At 43.5% G+C, this 15,625-nt stretch overlaps 1 protein-coding gene across 1 annotated transcript in view; it reads left to right on the top strand.

Annotated features, from left to right (window-relative positions):
* The window catches only part of LOC124615984 (visual pigment-like receptor peropsin), a 173,328-nt gene that overhangs the window by 91,322 nt on the left and 66,381 nt on the right, over positions 1-15,625 (top strand). The window contains exon 5 of the mRNA XM_047144193.1: positions 10,584-10,700. Coding sequence (XP_047000149.1) covers positions 10,584-10,700 — 117 coding nt within the window. The remainder of the gene's footprint in view (positions 1-10,583; positions 10,701-15,625) is intronic.

Raw genomic sequence — 15,625 nt, 5'->3', positions numbered from 1 at the left:
TGATATCGCGGTGAACGCACATTGGAAGCGTGTATTCATCATCGCGTATCACCCGGCGTGATGGTATGGGGTACCATTGGTTACACGTCTCGGTCACCTCTTGTTCGCATTGACGGCACTTTGAACAGTGGACGTTACATTTCAGATGTGTTACGACCCGTGGCTCTACCCTTGATTCGATCCCTGCGAAACCCTACATTTCAGCAGGATAATGCACGACCGCATGTTGCAGGTCCTGTACGAGTCTTTCTGGATACAGAAAATGCTCGACTGCTGCCCTGGCCAGCACATTTTCCAGATCTCTCACCAACTGAAAACGTCTGGTCAATAGTGGCCGAGCAACTGGCTCGTCACAATACTCCAGTCACTACTCTTGACGAACTGTGGTATCGTGTTGCATGAGCAGCTGTACCTGTACACGCCATCCAAGCTCTGTTTGATTCAATGCCCAGGCGTATCAAGGCCATTATTACGGCCAGATGTGGTTGTTCTGGGTACTGATTTCTCAGGATCTATTCGCCCAAATTGCTTGAAAATGTAATCACATGCCAGTTCTAGTATAATATATTTGTCCAATGAATACCCGTTTATCATCTGCATTTCTTCTTGGAGTAGCAATTTTATTGGCCAGTAGAGTATGTTAGAACATCGTAAACAACTAACAGGTGGTTTAAGACCACAATGGAAGGGATCCTGGGTGGCAAAAGTGAGTGAAAATGTAATCTGTATGTAGACGATACTTTTGTTGTTTGGCCTCATGTTGGCCTAAGTGAAACAGCATTTTAGAATATCGAAGGTCGTCCACTCTAAAGTTCGCATCACGATGGAGGCGGAAAAGTATAACTGTCTTTCTTCATTGATGTATTGGTCAACTGGTGGCAAGTTGGGACGTGCCGTTTATAGGACGCCAACTCACAGTGATTTTATCTGTATGCTGATAGCTGTTTACATCTGACTCAGACTGTCTACTGTCTACGTCATCTCAGCCCCTGAAAGCTTGTCAGCTGAGTTAGCCCACTTCAATGTCACCTTTCACCAGAATGGGTAGAGTGAAAGGCACATAAGACGCCATGTCTCCGCCGGCCGCCGTGACCGAGTGGTTCTAGGCGCTGCAGTCTGGAACCGCGCTGCTGCTACGGTTGCAGGTTCGAATGCTGCTTCGGACATGGATGTGTGTGATGTCCTTAGGTTAGTTAGGCTTAAGTAGTTCTAAGTCAAGGGGACTGATGACCTCAGATGTTACGTCCCATAGTGCTTAGAGCCATTGGAACCATGTCTCCTTGTGTTTACTGCCGGATCCTAAAATCAATTTTATTCAACGTTTCGGAGATCCATCTGTGCGCCATGTTGAGAATCCAGTGGAAAACTGACGACAAGGCTGAAAATCGTCGTCATATGTGTGCCTCCGCCCCGTACGCTGCGCATGAGCCGCCCCTCGCAGTCACTGCCCTCCAAGACTGGACTGTGGCACTAGCCCGCATCAAAACAGAACGTTCTTCGGTTTGTTCAGTCCGAGTGTTTGAAAGTAGTCTTTGAATCCGATATATAGTTGCTGCCGGTGTTCCACTAACGGCGGCGCTATCATCTCAGACTTGGAGGGCAGAAATTATGATGCGCGGCGCTTGCACTGTATACGATTTGCAGCCTTGGCGTCAGTTTTAGCGGGACTCAACTGCAGCAAAGTTCTCCTGAAGATGGTGGGCAGATGGATGTCCGAAATACTGAATCAAGTTGCTTTTAAGACCCGGCAGCAGAATCCAGGAGACATTGAAGACTTGTTACGCCGGAAAGTAAGACAGACACATAAGACACTAATTGCACTATCGACCAATTGCGAGTCGGGTGGGTGGTGCAAATAACAAGGTTGCACCAAAGTCTAAGGCCTTTTTTCCTTACGCAGATAGCATTTCTACCAGAACTGATCGCTTCCTGCAGAAACACGGCGTGAAATGTGTTTCTCAACTACCATCCAAACCAGTAAAGGTTGATCGCGGTTTTCATAAGACGGTTGTCTGCGGTATCCCTTGCAGCTGTGGCATGTCGTATATTGGTTAGACCATCCGGACCGTGGTACAAGAGCCAAGCAAATCTGTCGCTGCAGAACATTGCCTTGGCACCAGTCATCTTATGTGATAGAAGAGCACAATTTCTGGTATGCCCTTCCACCTACTGGAGTAGTGTTACTGTGAAAGCAGTTGAGATTAAATCAGCAAGTGACCTTATAAACAGGGAGAGAGGTTTTTGCTTAAATTCTGTTTGGAATCCTGCTCTCTTTCTGGTCAAACAACAGAGGGATAGACTTGGTGCTAGTTGCTCATCTGTTGGTACAATAACTTACGTGGTGTGTGGTGGTGCTATAGGATTACAGTGGTTCAAATGGTTCAAAGGGCTCTGAGCACTATGGGACTTAACATCTATGGCCATCAGTCCCCTAGAACTTAGAACTACATAAACCTAACTACTTAAACCTAACTAACCGAAGGACAGCACACAACACCCAGTCATCACGAGGCAGAGAAAATCCCTGACCCCACCGGGAATCGAACCCGGGAACCCGGCGTGGGAAGCGAGAACGCTACCGCACGACCACGAGCTGCGGACGAGGATAAAATATATATATATATATATATATATATATATATATATATATATATATATATATATATATATATATATATATATATATATATATATATATATATATATATATATATATATATCATGGCTCTCAGAAAACCCTCCTCCCAATGGTTTAAAATTTCCTTGCAAATTGCATTTGTGCTTTGAAAATGAAGGGGCGTGTACCTGTCGTAATACCGGCGGTTATCGTAGTTGTCATCTGGCTGTTGTTTTATTATTATTATTATTACATTATAATATTTAATATACTTTATCGTTATTATAATCGTGGTCATCTATTGCACGCCAAAAGTGAACATGGTGGCAATATATATTTCGGATGGGGGTGGGGACAGCAATAGACGCTGATTCCTTCTCCGTCCAAGAACCGAACCCTGAATCCGCGCCTAATTATATCTGGGGATTACGAGGGTCATTCAGTAAGTCCTCAGAAAATCCAGTAGATGGCGCTCGTAGTATCGAAACAGTTTGCTGGTAGTAAGCGTCATCTGTCGCTGTTGTTGTTGTGGTCTTCAGTCCTGAGACTGGTTTGATGCAGCTCTCCATGTTACCCTATCCTGTGCAAGCTTCTTCATCTCCCAGTACTTACTGCAGCCCACATCCTTCTGAATCTGCTTAGTGTATTCATCTCTTGGTCTCCCTCTACGATTTTTACCCTCCACGCAGCCCTCCAATGCTAAATTTGTGATCCCTTGATGCCTCAGAACATGTCGTACTAACCGGTCGCTCCTTTTTGTCAAGTTGTGCCACATACTCCTCTTCTCCCCAATTCTATTCAATACTTCATCATTAGTTATGTGATCTACCCATCTAACCTTCAGCATTCTTCTGTAGCACCACATTTCGAAAGCTTCTATTCTCTTCTTGTCCAAACTATTTATCGTCCATGTTTCACTTCCATACATGGCTACACTCCATACAAATACTTTCAGAAACGACTTCCTGACACTTAAATCTATACTCGATGTTAACAAATTTCTCTTCTTCAGAAACGCTTTCCTTGCCATTGCCAGTCTACATTTTATATCTTCTCTACTTCGACCATCATCAGTTATTTTGCTCCCCAAATAGCAAAACTCCTTTACTACTTTAAGTGTCTCATTTCCTAATCTAATTTCCTCAGCATCACCCGACTTAATTCGACTACATTCCATTATCCTCCTTTCAAGACACTGTCCATCCCGTTCAACTGCTCTTCCAAGTCCTTTGCTGTCTCTGACAGAATTACAATGTCATCGGCGAACCTCAAAGTTTTTATTTCTTCTCCATGGATTTTAATACCTACTCCGAACTTTTCTTTTGTTTCCTTTACTGCTTGCTCAATATACAGATTGAACAACATCGGGGAGAGGCTACAACCCTGTCTTACTCCCTTCCCAACCACTGCTTCCCTTTCATGTCCCTCGAGTCTTATAACTGCCTTCTGGTTTCTGTACAAATTGTAAATAGCCTTTCGCTCCCTGTATTTTACCCCTGCCACCTTTAGAATTTGAAAGACAGTATTCCAGTCAACATTGTCAAAAGCTTTCTCTAAGTCTACAAATGCTAGAAACGTAGGTTTGCCTTTCCTAAATCTTTTTTCTAAGATAAGTCCTAAGGTCAGTATTGCCTCACGTGTTCCAATATTTCCACGGAATCCAAACTGATATTCCCCGAGGTCGGCTTCTACCATTTTTTCCATTCGACTGTAAAGAATTCGCGTTAGTATCTTGCAGCTGTGACTTATTAAACTGATAGTTCGGTAATTTTCACATCTGTCAAAACATGCTTTCTTTGGGATTGGAATTATTATATTCTTCTTGAAGTCTGTGGGTATTTCGCCTGTTTCATACTTCTTGCTCACCAGATGGTAGAGTTTTGTCAGGACTGGCTCTCCCAAGGCCATCAGTAGTTCTAATGGAATGTTGTGTACTCCCGGGGCCTTGTTTCGACTCAGGTCTTTCAGTGCTCTGTCAAACTCTTCGTGCAGTATCGCATCTCCCATTTCATCTTCATCTACATCCTCTGTATCGGCTGTATCCATGGGTTGTTTCATTGTCTCAGTCGACTGAAACAACAAGCCCGTGTTTACTTCACAACACGAAAAAAGTGAGTTTCGATCAGTGATTAAACACTTCTGATTAAATGGCTTAAACCCTAAATAGTTCAAATCTGAGTTGAATTAAGTTCATGGCACAGCTGCTCATATTTTAAAATGGCCCGGGTTCCCGGGTTCGATTCCCGGCGGGTTCAGGGAATTTCTCTGCCTCGTGATGACTGGGTGTTGTGTGATGTCCTTAGGTTAGTTAGGTTTAAGTAGTTCTAAGTTCTAGGGGACTGATGACCATAGATGTTCAGTCCCATAGTGCTCCGCGAAATAATAAAATAAAAATTGAAAAATGGGTAAATGAGTTTAAACGTGGCCATACGTCCACAAAAAATGAACGTCTGGTGTAAGGGGTCACACCCGAAATAACTGACATGATCCATGATATGGTTTCGAGTGATCGACGAAACAAGATACGCGAAATACTTGAGACCAATGGAACACCGCAAGATATAGTGAATCCAGTTTGGGACGAAAAACTTGATGTGAAAAAAATCTCGACAAAATGGGTGCCGCGTTTGTTCTCAGTTGAGAATAAACGCAACCGTGTGGTCGACGCTAAGGTGATTTTGGCACTTTTCCGTCGAAATACTGCCGGGTTTATGCGTTGATACGTAACTGCGGAAGAAACATAGACACACCACTGCGTTGCAGAGACTAAGGAAGAATAAAAAAAGTGCGTTTTTGAAGGCGAACGGGCTCCGAAGAAGGTGAAGGCAGTGGAATTGGCTGGCTAGGTGATGGCCACGGTTTTGGAATGCACGCGGGATCAAAATCGTCGATTACTTGAAACAGAGAAAAACAATAACCAGAAAGTATTATGCGCCGTTGTTGTACCGGAATCAAGGAAAAAGTCATCTTCCATCATGACAATGCACGGTTGCACACCTGCACAATTTCGATGTACACAGTTATGGAGTTCGACGTATTGCAGTGTCTACCATATTCGCCGGACTGGGCTCCCAGTGATTTTTTTTTATTTACAAACTAGAGAAAATGGCTCGCCGGACGACGGTTCACATTGAATGATTATGTCATCACCCAGGCAGATACCTGTCTTGCAGAGCTTACGAAATCCTTCTTTTTGGACAACTTGAAGTTGAAGCAATGCTTGGAAAAGTGCATAGAGATAAAAAGGGATTACGTTGAAAAATAAAAGAAAATTATACAGAATAATTTGTTTTTCTATTTTCTTCGAAGCACTTATTGAACGATCCTCGTATATCTGCAAAAACTGTGTAACTCATTGCAGCTGATTGCTATAATTTATCTGTAGAATAAAAGATCCGCTTCAGTTGCCAGTAATTTCTTATTTATTGGACGACCGGTTTAGAAGCATAAAGCTTCATCTTCAGGTGCCACCAACTGCGAACAAGAACAGTGCTTGCTAGCGTACTATGGGTCGACATACCAAAATGAAAGCTACACTCGTGAGAAGTGGTGTATTCCATTATGGGAACATAAGTTTGTGGCAGTCGGGGGAGGGGTCATACCACATCAAGCAAACTCTCGGGTCTGGAACAAAAACGAGCTTTGGGGGAGGGTTCTGGCTTCTGGGCCGTCTGGACTAGTCACTTTCGTGTCGTGTTGTCCAGCTATGGTTTGCTAGTCCTATACGTGAATTCAGTTACTTATTTATTTACATTACTGCTGACTTCGTTTCTCTCCAGAACTCTCCCCCAATGCTGGCGTCTTTGTTCCAGTCCATGAGTTTGTTTGACGTAGGTGTGACCCCAGTGAGTGACTGGCTCGATCTCCACACATTTATGTTCCCATAATTATGTGATTATGTTACTTTTCATAACTATACCTTTCATTTTTGTATGTCAACCCCATAATACTGGTACACTAGTAGCCCCTATTCTTGTTCGCAGTCAGTGTCGTACGGATGGCGGTTCGCTGAAATAAATAGTTTTCGGTCATATCGTTTTCTTTTTCCACGGCAGTTTAATCTGATTGTTGAAACCGCTAAAAATGACCAGTTCTCAAATAACCGATTTTCGCTTTTTTATTCCTATTATTTCCTATAGTAAACGCAGAAGTCGAATAAAGATTGAAAAATTTGAACTCTCTCAGTGTCAAGATACATGGAATCAAAACAATAAATTAAATAGTCAAATAAAGAAAACAGTCCGTTCACCTTACACTGATTTTTTCTAAAAGTGATAACTGGTTGAATACAACAAAAATTCGCCATTATTTTATGAAACTCAGCTCAAGAATCATATTGTAATCGGGGCCATAGCACTATTTGGATTTAACGGATAGTCGGTGCTAAAGGGTGAAAACTGAGGATTAAGAACTCTATTCATTATGTTAATTTGTCCGTTTTCAAGGGCTACAAGCATATAAAGGCATATTGTGTAGACACAGGCTAATTACTATTTTTATCGTCGACTAGGAACGAATTGTAGTTAAGTTTTTAATTTATTGTTGTTACCATAATTACCTGCCTCTTTTATTACTTCACGGAAATATCAGATAAATCTATAATTTTGTAAAGCATGTGAAGCATCATACCTCATTGCTACGTGACTTCGCAAAAATATTTCCAGGCTAGGGTTGGTGTCATTCTGTTACTACGGATGTCCGGCGCCGAAAGCGGGAAACTTCCATATAAACCGAGTGGGGGCGGGTCTTGCACACAGCACTGAACACGCTTAACTTCAGCTGTGGCACCCGGCAACAGGGACATTATTGTCTCAGTGATGCTTGGCTGCCTCTGAGCACTATCGGACTTAACATCTGAGGTTATCAGTCCCCTAGACTTAGAACTACTTAAGCGTAACTAACCTAAGGACAGCACACACATCCATGCCCGAGGCAGGATTCGATCCTGCGACCGTAGCAGCAGCGCGGTTCCGGACTGAAGCCCCTAGAACCGCTCGGCCACAACGGCCGGTCTTACGCCATGTTTTTGGTGCTCGTTTCTGTCGGCATTGTTATTAAGATAACACTGATCTCTTTTCCAACTTTCTAGAATACCGCAATATTTGAAACCAATGCAGATTTTACGAATAAAAATTACTCCTTTTTTAAAAAGGGTCTATGGAAAACGAAAAATTTTAGTATTGCTGCTATGGCCAATTGATATTTCAGTTTATTTACTCGTTATTAGAAAACAATGTCAAACACATCCTATAACCGAGACCAAACAACTGCCGAAAAATATCAGTTATTCAGAACTAGAATACTGATATCGGTTTTAACCTTGGTGTACAGATCACTGTGCGCCACATTTTACTAGACGTGGTTTATTTTCGGACCAGAGGGCAGCGGTAGATCTGCCGTCTATTTTTAGTGACAGTTTTAGGGAGATGGTCTTAATGTGTCAACAGGGTGACCGGCTCACCCACGCTTTTTGTAAGTGGTCAGCCACTCACATTTCCCTGTACTTTTGTTTTACATCTTCTGTGGTTTTGCTTCTGTTTTAATCCCGTCTATAGCACCTTTGTTGTCAAGTTGTGTTAAGGCCTGAGAGATAGAGTGATTGTGTGGGTTAAAGCGTATGATGTTGGAGTGAGTGAATGTCATTTCATAGATTTCCTCCTCATCTTGTGACAATAATTCTAGTCGTTTTACCCAGATTCGTTTCTTTTAATATGTGAAAGAGAGTCGATACCTCGGCGTTGAGCGCCTGTAAGCTCCAAAACACACACACACACACACACACACACACACACACACACACACACCGTTTTAACCGGTCGGTTTTCTCCATCCCAAGTCTGTGGTGGCACCTGAAGATAAAGCTTTATGCTTCGAAACCGGTCGTGCAATAAATTAAGAAATTACTGGTAACTGAAGCTGATTTTTTTTTGTTCTATAAATATGTTCCTCCCAAATGAAACTCCCCATAGCATTCCCCTCAGATTTAGTGGTAAGATGACCCAGTGGATAGCCCGGCAAAAACTGAACACAGATCAAGCATGAAATGGGAAGAAGTTGTACTGAACTGTGAAAAAAGAAGCAAAATATAAACAGTGAAACTTCCAGGCTCAGGACGTGCAACATCGAGGGAATTTGAACAGCCTCGGCGTCGTGGTTAGTGGTCACGGAGTTGACTGCGTGGGTGGGGGGCGGGGAGATGCGTGTTCAAATCTCCCTCGGACTCCTTTTGTTTTCGCAAAATTATGAACTGTCCGTCCGATCACTGACGTGTATGGTTCAAATGGCTCTGAGCACTATGGGACTTAACATCTGAGGTGATCAGTCCCCTAGACTTAGAACTACTTAAACCTAACTAACCTAAGGACACCACACACGTCGATGCCCGAGGCAGGATTCTAACCTGCGACCGTAGCGGTCGAGCGTTTCCAGACTGTCACTGGCGTGTCTCTTCGCTGTATTCATATCTATGTCTTTGTCGCGGTGTAACGTCCATTTGCAACAGCGAGTTGTAATGCAGGGACCTCCAGACGTACCTCCTATTTGTACTACACAAATACCACATGTTATGACTCTTGCGTTCCGTTTTGGAAATTTCAACTCTTGAATTCCTTTGTTGTAACAGAGTTCACATCTGTTTATTTGTTGTTTTCGTTTCAGTGAGAAATCTACGCGGCCTCTCGCCTGCTGTCACTATTTATCATAGTTACTTAAGACAGAAATACATTCTTACGACATGACTCATTTTATATAGCCCATTTACAGTATGACAATTGCCAAGACTACAGAAGGAGGACAGACATATCACTAACAGGACAGAAAGTTTGTAATTTTGTGAAAAAAAAGGGAACGAGGGCGATTTGAAGACGTTTCTACCCCTTGCCAATATAGCACCGTGACCAGATAACCACGACGCCGTGGCTCTCTATAAATTCGTTCGATGTTGCACATCTTGAGCTTGTGTAAGTAGGCTGATTTGGTTTTATGTTGGTAACACCACGTAGCGCTCTGTATGAAAATCACTGACTGTGCTGTGTGCAATCTGTGGCTGGTTGGCATTGTTGTAATATTCGCTATTGTAGTGTTGGGCAGCGGCAGCTGGATGTGAACAGCGCGTAGCGTTGCGCAGTTGGAGGTGAGCCGCCAGCAGTGGTGTGTGGGGAGAGAGATGGCATAGTTATGAGAGCGGACGATCTGGACGTGTGTCCGTCAGAAAAACGAAATTTGTAAGAGCGGATGTCATGAACTGATATATATATATATATATATATATATATATATATATATATATATAATGACTTTTGAACACTATTAAGGTATTTACGTTGTTTATTCTCCATCAAAATCTTTCATTTGCTAACTATGCCTATCAGTAGTTAGTGCCTTCAGTAGTTAGAATCTTTTATTTAGCTGGCAGTATTGGCGCACGCTGTATTGCAGTAGTTCGAGTAACGAAGATTTTTGTGAGGTGAGTCGTGTAAGGTATAGGTTATTGTTAGTCAGGGCCATTCTTTTGTAGGGATTATTGAAAGCCAGGTTGCGTTGCGCTAAAAAAAAAAAATATTGTGTGTCAGTTTACTGTTGATCTGAATAAGTAAAGAGAGAAATGTCTGAGTACGTTCAGTTTTGCTCAGCTGTTTGAAAATCAAATAACGTAAGAGGTTTACCAGCACTGTCATTCTTAATTTTTCTAAGGGGATGTTACACTTGGACTGTTCACTGTTTCTATTTTCCTCCTTTTTTCACAATTCAGCACACACTCTTCCTGCTTTCATGTTTGATCTGTGATTTTTTTTGACGGTCTATCCACTGGGTCATACTACCGCTAAGTCTTTGGGGGGTGCGATGGGGAGTTTCCGTTGTCAGTTGTGGAGATTCACCTGATCAAATATTTTGCTTAAATTTAATTCTGAAGCGAGGTAGTAAAGTACGAGAGAGTGTGTGGAGAGTACCGTGTGTTGTGCTTCAGGTACGAATGCGACGCAACAGCCACTTCGTGCGACGTGGGCTGGTCGCCGTCCGGAGACCGCCTTCGCTACAGCCTGCCGTCGCTGTTGTTGGCCGACCTGCTGCCCGCCGCTCTAGCGTGAGTAGCCGCTGCCCTGCTCCACTCCACTTCACTACGCACTCTGTCTATTCGCTCGCGCACACCGCCTCTTCTCCCCTCCAACCCCTTGGCTGCGCGCCCTACGCTCTCGGACCGTTTTTAATCTGCGCCGGCAGCCGCGCGACATCTGCGTTATATACGTGCGGATGTTTTGACTTCCACACGACGCTCCAGGGCCAATAAGCTGAGGTTATCTTCGCCGCGGCGTCGGGTTTCTGCCACTTCTGAGACGCACCAGTTGCTCCTCACTTTTGCCTCGTCTGTGTCACGCTCGTTCCCGCTTCTGCTACTAAGATTAGTAAACCGACACTGGCCTCCCGTACGTGCCTGCTTCCTAGAAATTACCGGCGCAGTTCCTTGCTTACGAAGCATCTGACGCTAAAGTTTATTTCAGCCGGAATGCTAATAAAAATAACACAATTAGAATTATATTTTTAAGTGTGCTTTTATATCATACGGGTCCCACTGCGACTATAAGTTATGTAAAATCAAATTATTTTTATTAGTATTCAAAACCGGTTGCTTGGCAATTTTATTACTGTTTTATCAACTGTGAATGTATGTATGGGTTCTGACCCAGTGCTGATGTGGAAGCGTGCAACCAGTGTTATAAAAAATGTTAGCTTGTCCAAATGGGACGAATGATATGTACATCATCGCGTCGTTAAATATGATAACAAAATGTTAGTCTACACCCTCAAAACTTTTCTTGTTGTTGTAATGAATATTGTTTCATGGCATTTGAATTGTTACTTAGTGGCATTTTTCGTACTATTACTATTTCTTATATATTTGACTCCTCAGTTTTAATGTAATATTTTACGTAAATCAAGAACAACATACTTCTAACTTCCCACGCCAAATTATGGATGCTATGTTTTGCATTAAGCAACCGTGTATGTTTGATGTCATGTATGTATGGGTTCTGTCTGACCCAGTGCTTTGGCGGAAGCGTGTAACCATTGTTATAATAATCTTAGCTTGTCCAAAGGGACAAACGAGATGTATATCATCATGTCGGTTAAATATGATAACAAAATTGTTTGTCTACACCTTCAAAACTTTTTTATAATGAATATTGTGTTTCACGGCATTTTAATTATTACGTAATGGCATTTTCGTACTATTACTATTTTTATATATTTGACTCCTTAGTATTAACGTAACAGTTTACGTAAATCACGAACGTTGTACTTCTAACTTCCCGCGCCAGATGGTGGATACTATGTTTTTAAAAAAACTGTGTTATACTTCATTTCATGTTATTCATATATTATTCTTTTTCCTTTTCTTTTTCTCTTTTACTTGTCCTGCACTCTGACAACTTATTATCGATATGTCTTATGTTTTGTAAATTGTTTTTTTTAAAACAATACGCCAGTGTATTTTAGATGTTTCCTTCCCCCTTCGTCTGCTATGTGTTTTACGTACATTTTAAATTTGAATTACTTCATGAATCACAAATGCACAAGAGGTATTTTGTGTTAATATCTTGCAAAACCAGTAATATTAAGTCTTCACGTGACACATGTCACATAGAGGGCGTTCGAAGCCCTGTCACACCGAGGTCTGCCGTACAGGTGCATGTAAACAACGGCCTCAGTTTATGTGATCGCTCTAAGCTTGTGGTTATAGCTTCATACCAGTGCCTACCAAGTTTAATTGTATATGACAGGTATGTTTCTACTAACTGTTATGTTCATACGCAGGTGTGGCTGTGATTTTCGGTTTTATACTCTCTGATCGTTATGTGAAAATTTTTAACTTCTAGCACTGAGGATGGTCACTAAGTGACCGAAAGTCGATTTTGCTGACAATAAAACAACAAAATACGGCCAATGCTGATTTTCCTTCCAATTTATACAATGTTAAACATGTTGTGGAATGTTATTCCCCAGCTTGGACCAATAGTATTTACTCAAGACAGCTCAGTTGTCCCATGCATCCAACATTGAGGTGACAAAAGTCATGAGATAGCGATACGTCCACATAAAAGTGTCAGTAGCATCGCGTACACAAGGTATAAGAAGGCAGTGCATTCGCAGAGCTGTCATTTGTACTCATGTGACTCGTGTGAAAACACACTTTGAACGCGAAATAGTAGTGAGACATAGATGCATGAGACATTCCATTTCGGATATCGTTAGGGAATTCATTATTCCGAGACCCACAGTGTCGAGAGTGTGCCGAGAATACCACATTTCAGGCATTACCTCTCACCACGGACAACGCAGTGGCCGACGGCCTTCGCTTAAAGAGCGAGAGCAGCGTCGTTTGCGTAGAGTTGTCAGCGCTAACAGACAAGCAACTCTGCGTTTAATAACAGTAGAAATCCATACAGGACGTACGACGAACGTGTCCGTTAGGACACTGCGACGAAATTTGGCTGTAATGGGCTATAGCAGCAGACGACCGACGCGAATGCCTTTGCTAACAGCACCACATCGCCTGAAGCGTCCTTCCTCGGCTCGTGACCATATCGGTTGAACCATAGACGACTGGGCCCGCATCTCGTGGTCGTGCGGTAGCGTTCTCGCTTCCCACGCCCGGGTTCCCGGGTTCGATTCCCGGCCGGGTCAGGGATTTTCTCTGCCTCGTGATGGCTGCGTGTTGTGTGATGTCGTTAGGTTTAAGTAGTTCTAAGTTCTAGGGGACTGATGACCATAGATGTTAAGTCCCATAGTGCTCAGAGCCAGCCAGCCATAGACGACTGGAAAACCGTGTCCTGGTCAGATGAGTCCCGATTTCAGTTGGCAAGAGCTGATGGTGGGGTTCGACCCCACGAAGGCATGGACCCAATGTCGTGCCCTGACATAGGTGGGAGTGGGAGAAAAGGGGTTACTGGTCAGTCTGAGCTCTCGAGCGCTACAGAGCAGAAGGTAGAAGGACAATTCACAGGGAAGGCATTTGATTGTTTTCTTCTATCTGAGCTAACAGTGGTACAGACATTTACTAGAAATGCAGGTGGTGAGACTTGGTAGGGAACTCGTTGTTGAGACTCTTGGGCAAACAGGGTTTTGAAATAGTTGTTTATTCCAGACAGGACTAGCTAATACACTGGAGGCTAGTTCTAGTGTTAGAAAAAGCAGAAGCCAGTGCAGAAGTGCCAGGAGTGGATGCTAACCACAGTAGCAAACACTAGCAACATCTTAAGGAAACAACTTAGTTGCGGAACAAAACATACTGAATGTGACTCTGTTCGCTGAGGCACTCCAAGTGAGAGAGCAGACTTACGCAGAGCTGGACCGAGACTGTAGTCGACGGACGTGGATTCGGCGCCCAAGTCTTCTGACTGAGAATTCCGCCACAATGCGGAATCTAGGGGTTTTAAAGAGTCGCGTGGAGGCACTGTTCTTACCACTTAAAGCCACCCAGCCAATCCCGCAGGTCTCTTGTAGGAGTCTGCCAATCACGGTTTAGTTAGGTCCCCTCTACTGCTCCTAAGGCAGGGATGTTAAGGCAGTTGCACTAACTAAGTCCGTATTTGGTATCAACATTGTTCAGCTGAAAGCTAAACGTAAGTGCTCCGCCAAATAAGGCTTGCAACGTTATTGTTATACGTCATTTAGCCCCGCCCCTCGGGCTCCCCGGAGTAGGCACTGCTAGGTCAACAGTTCTTTGGCGTTTTCGCTCTCCTTCTAACCCTTGTGAGCCTACTGACGCTGCTGTTCTCAGGGCTGGTATCAAGCTGGCTTTATATGCTAGTACTTGCCTGTTGGTTACAAAGTTCTACGGTGGCAACCTACCATAGCATCTAGACGTCATATGAAGTTACATGTTAATTCCTGGAAGAGTAACTAATTGCCTGTGACCGCGTCTGGGGGCGCCTGCATTTTCGCAAGGCTCTCCCCTGGTTTCCTTCATGTAACAATATCTCTGCTAGTTTCGTCTGCCCTCAGCATCGTCTCTTGGAGCGCCTGTCCTCCTTTCTCACAGCTTCAAGGTAACACTACAGTAGCAAGGAGTAATCAATATATTACACCAAGTTGTCAACAAGGCACTCTCCAAGTTGGTGATCGCTGCATAAACGTTTGCGCTATGTTTGCATGGAATGCACGGGGTCCTCTGGTCCAACTGAACGATCAATGACTGAAAATGGTTATGTTCCACTATTTGCAGCCATTCATGGACTTCATGTCCCCAAACAGTGATGGAATTTTTATGGATGACAATGCGCCATGCCACCCATCCACAGTTGTTCGCGATGGGTTTTGAGGACATTCTGGACAATTCGAGCGAATGATTTGGCCACCCAGATTGCCCGACGTGAATCCCATTAAACATTTATGGGACATAATCGAGAGGTGAGTTCATTCACAAAATTCTGCTCTGGCAGCACTTTTATAATTATGAGTGGCTATAGAGGCGCCATGGCTCAGTATTTCTACAGGGGACTTGCAACGACTTGTTGAGTCAATGTCATGACGAGCTGCTGCACTACACCAGGAAAATGGAGGTCCGACTCGATATTAAGAGGCATCCCATGACTTTTGTCACCTCGGAGTGTAGCTGGTACAGTCGGTTCTACACCTACATTCTGGCTACCTACACTCAGCACACACCATCCCTATCTGCGTAGCATGAAAGTGCACTTGTACGGGAGTACAATAAACCACAGAAAAAGTCCCACCTCCTTGTTCATGTAGACTTTCCAGCCACCAGTAAAGGAAGACTTTGCAGTGGTCACCCACTCTTGGAAGCTGCAAGGATGTTATTTCGCAATGGCTTTAATACTGGAGAAACACATGGCAGGTTAATGCTACGACAGATGCTGCGCACATCTGCCAAGTCACCTGTCTTTGAATTGCCACGCAAGACCTGGTCGGTTTTCAACTGAATAAGAACCATCATTGGCAGGTGTGCCAATTGTCCGCACCGGCGGAAGAAAATAACTTCTCCAAGCT

This window comes from Schistocerca americana, chromosome 5, assembly GCF_021461395.2.
Source record: "Schistocerca americana isolate TAMUIC-IGC-003095 chromosome 5, iqSchAmer2.1, whole genome shotgun sequence".
In the NCBI taxonomy this organism is placed as follows: domain Eukaryota; kingdom Metazoa; phylum Arthropoda; class Insecta; order Orthoptera; family Acrididae; genus Schistocerca; species Schistocerca americana.
This window is presented reverse-complemented; position numbering and strand designations above follow the sequence as displayed.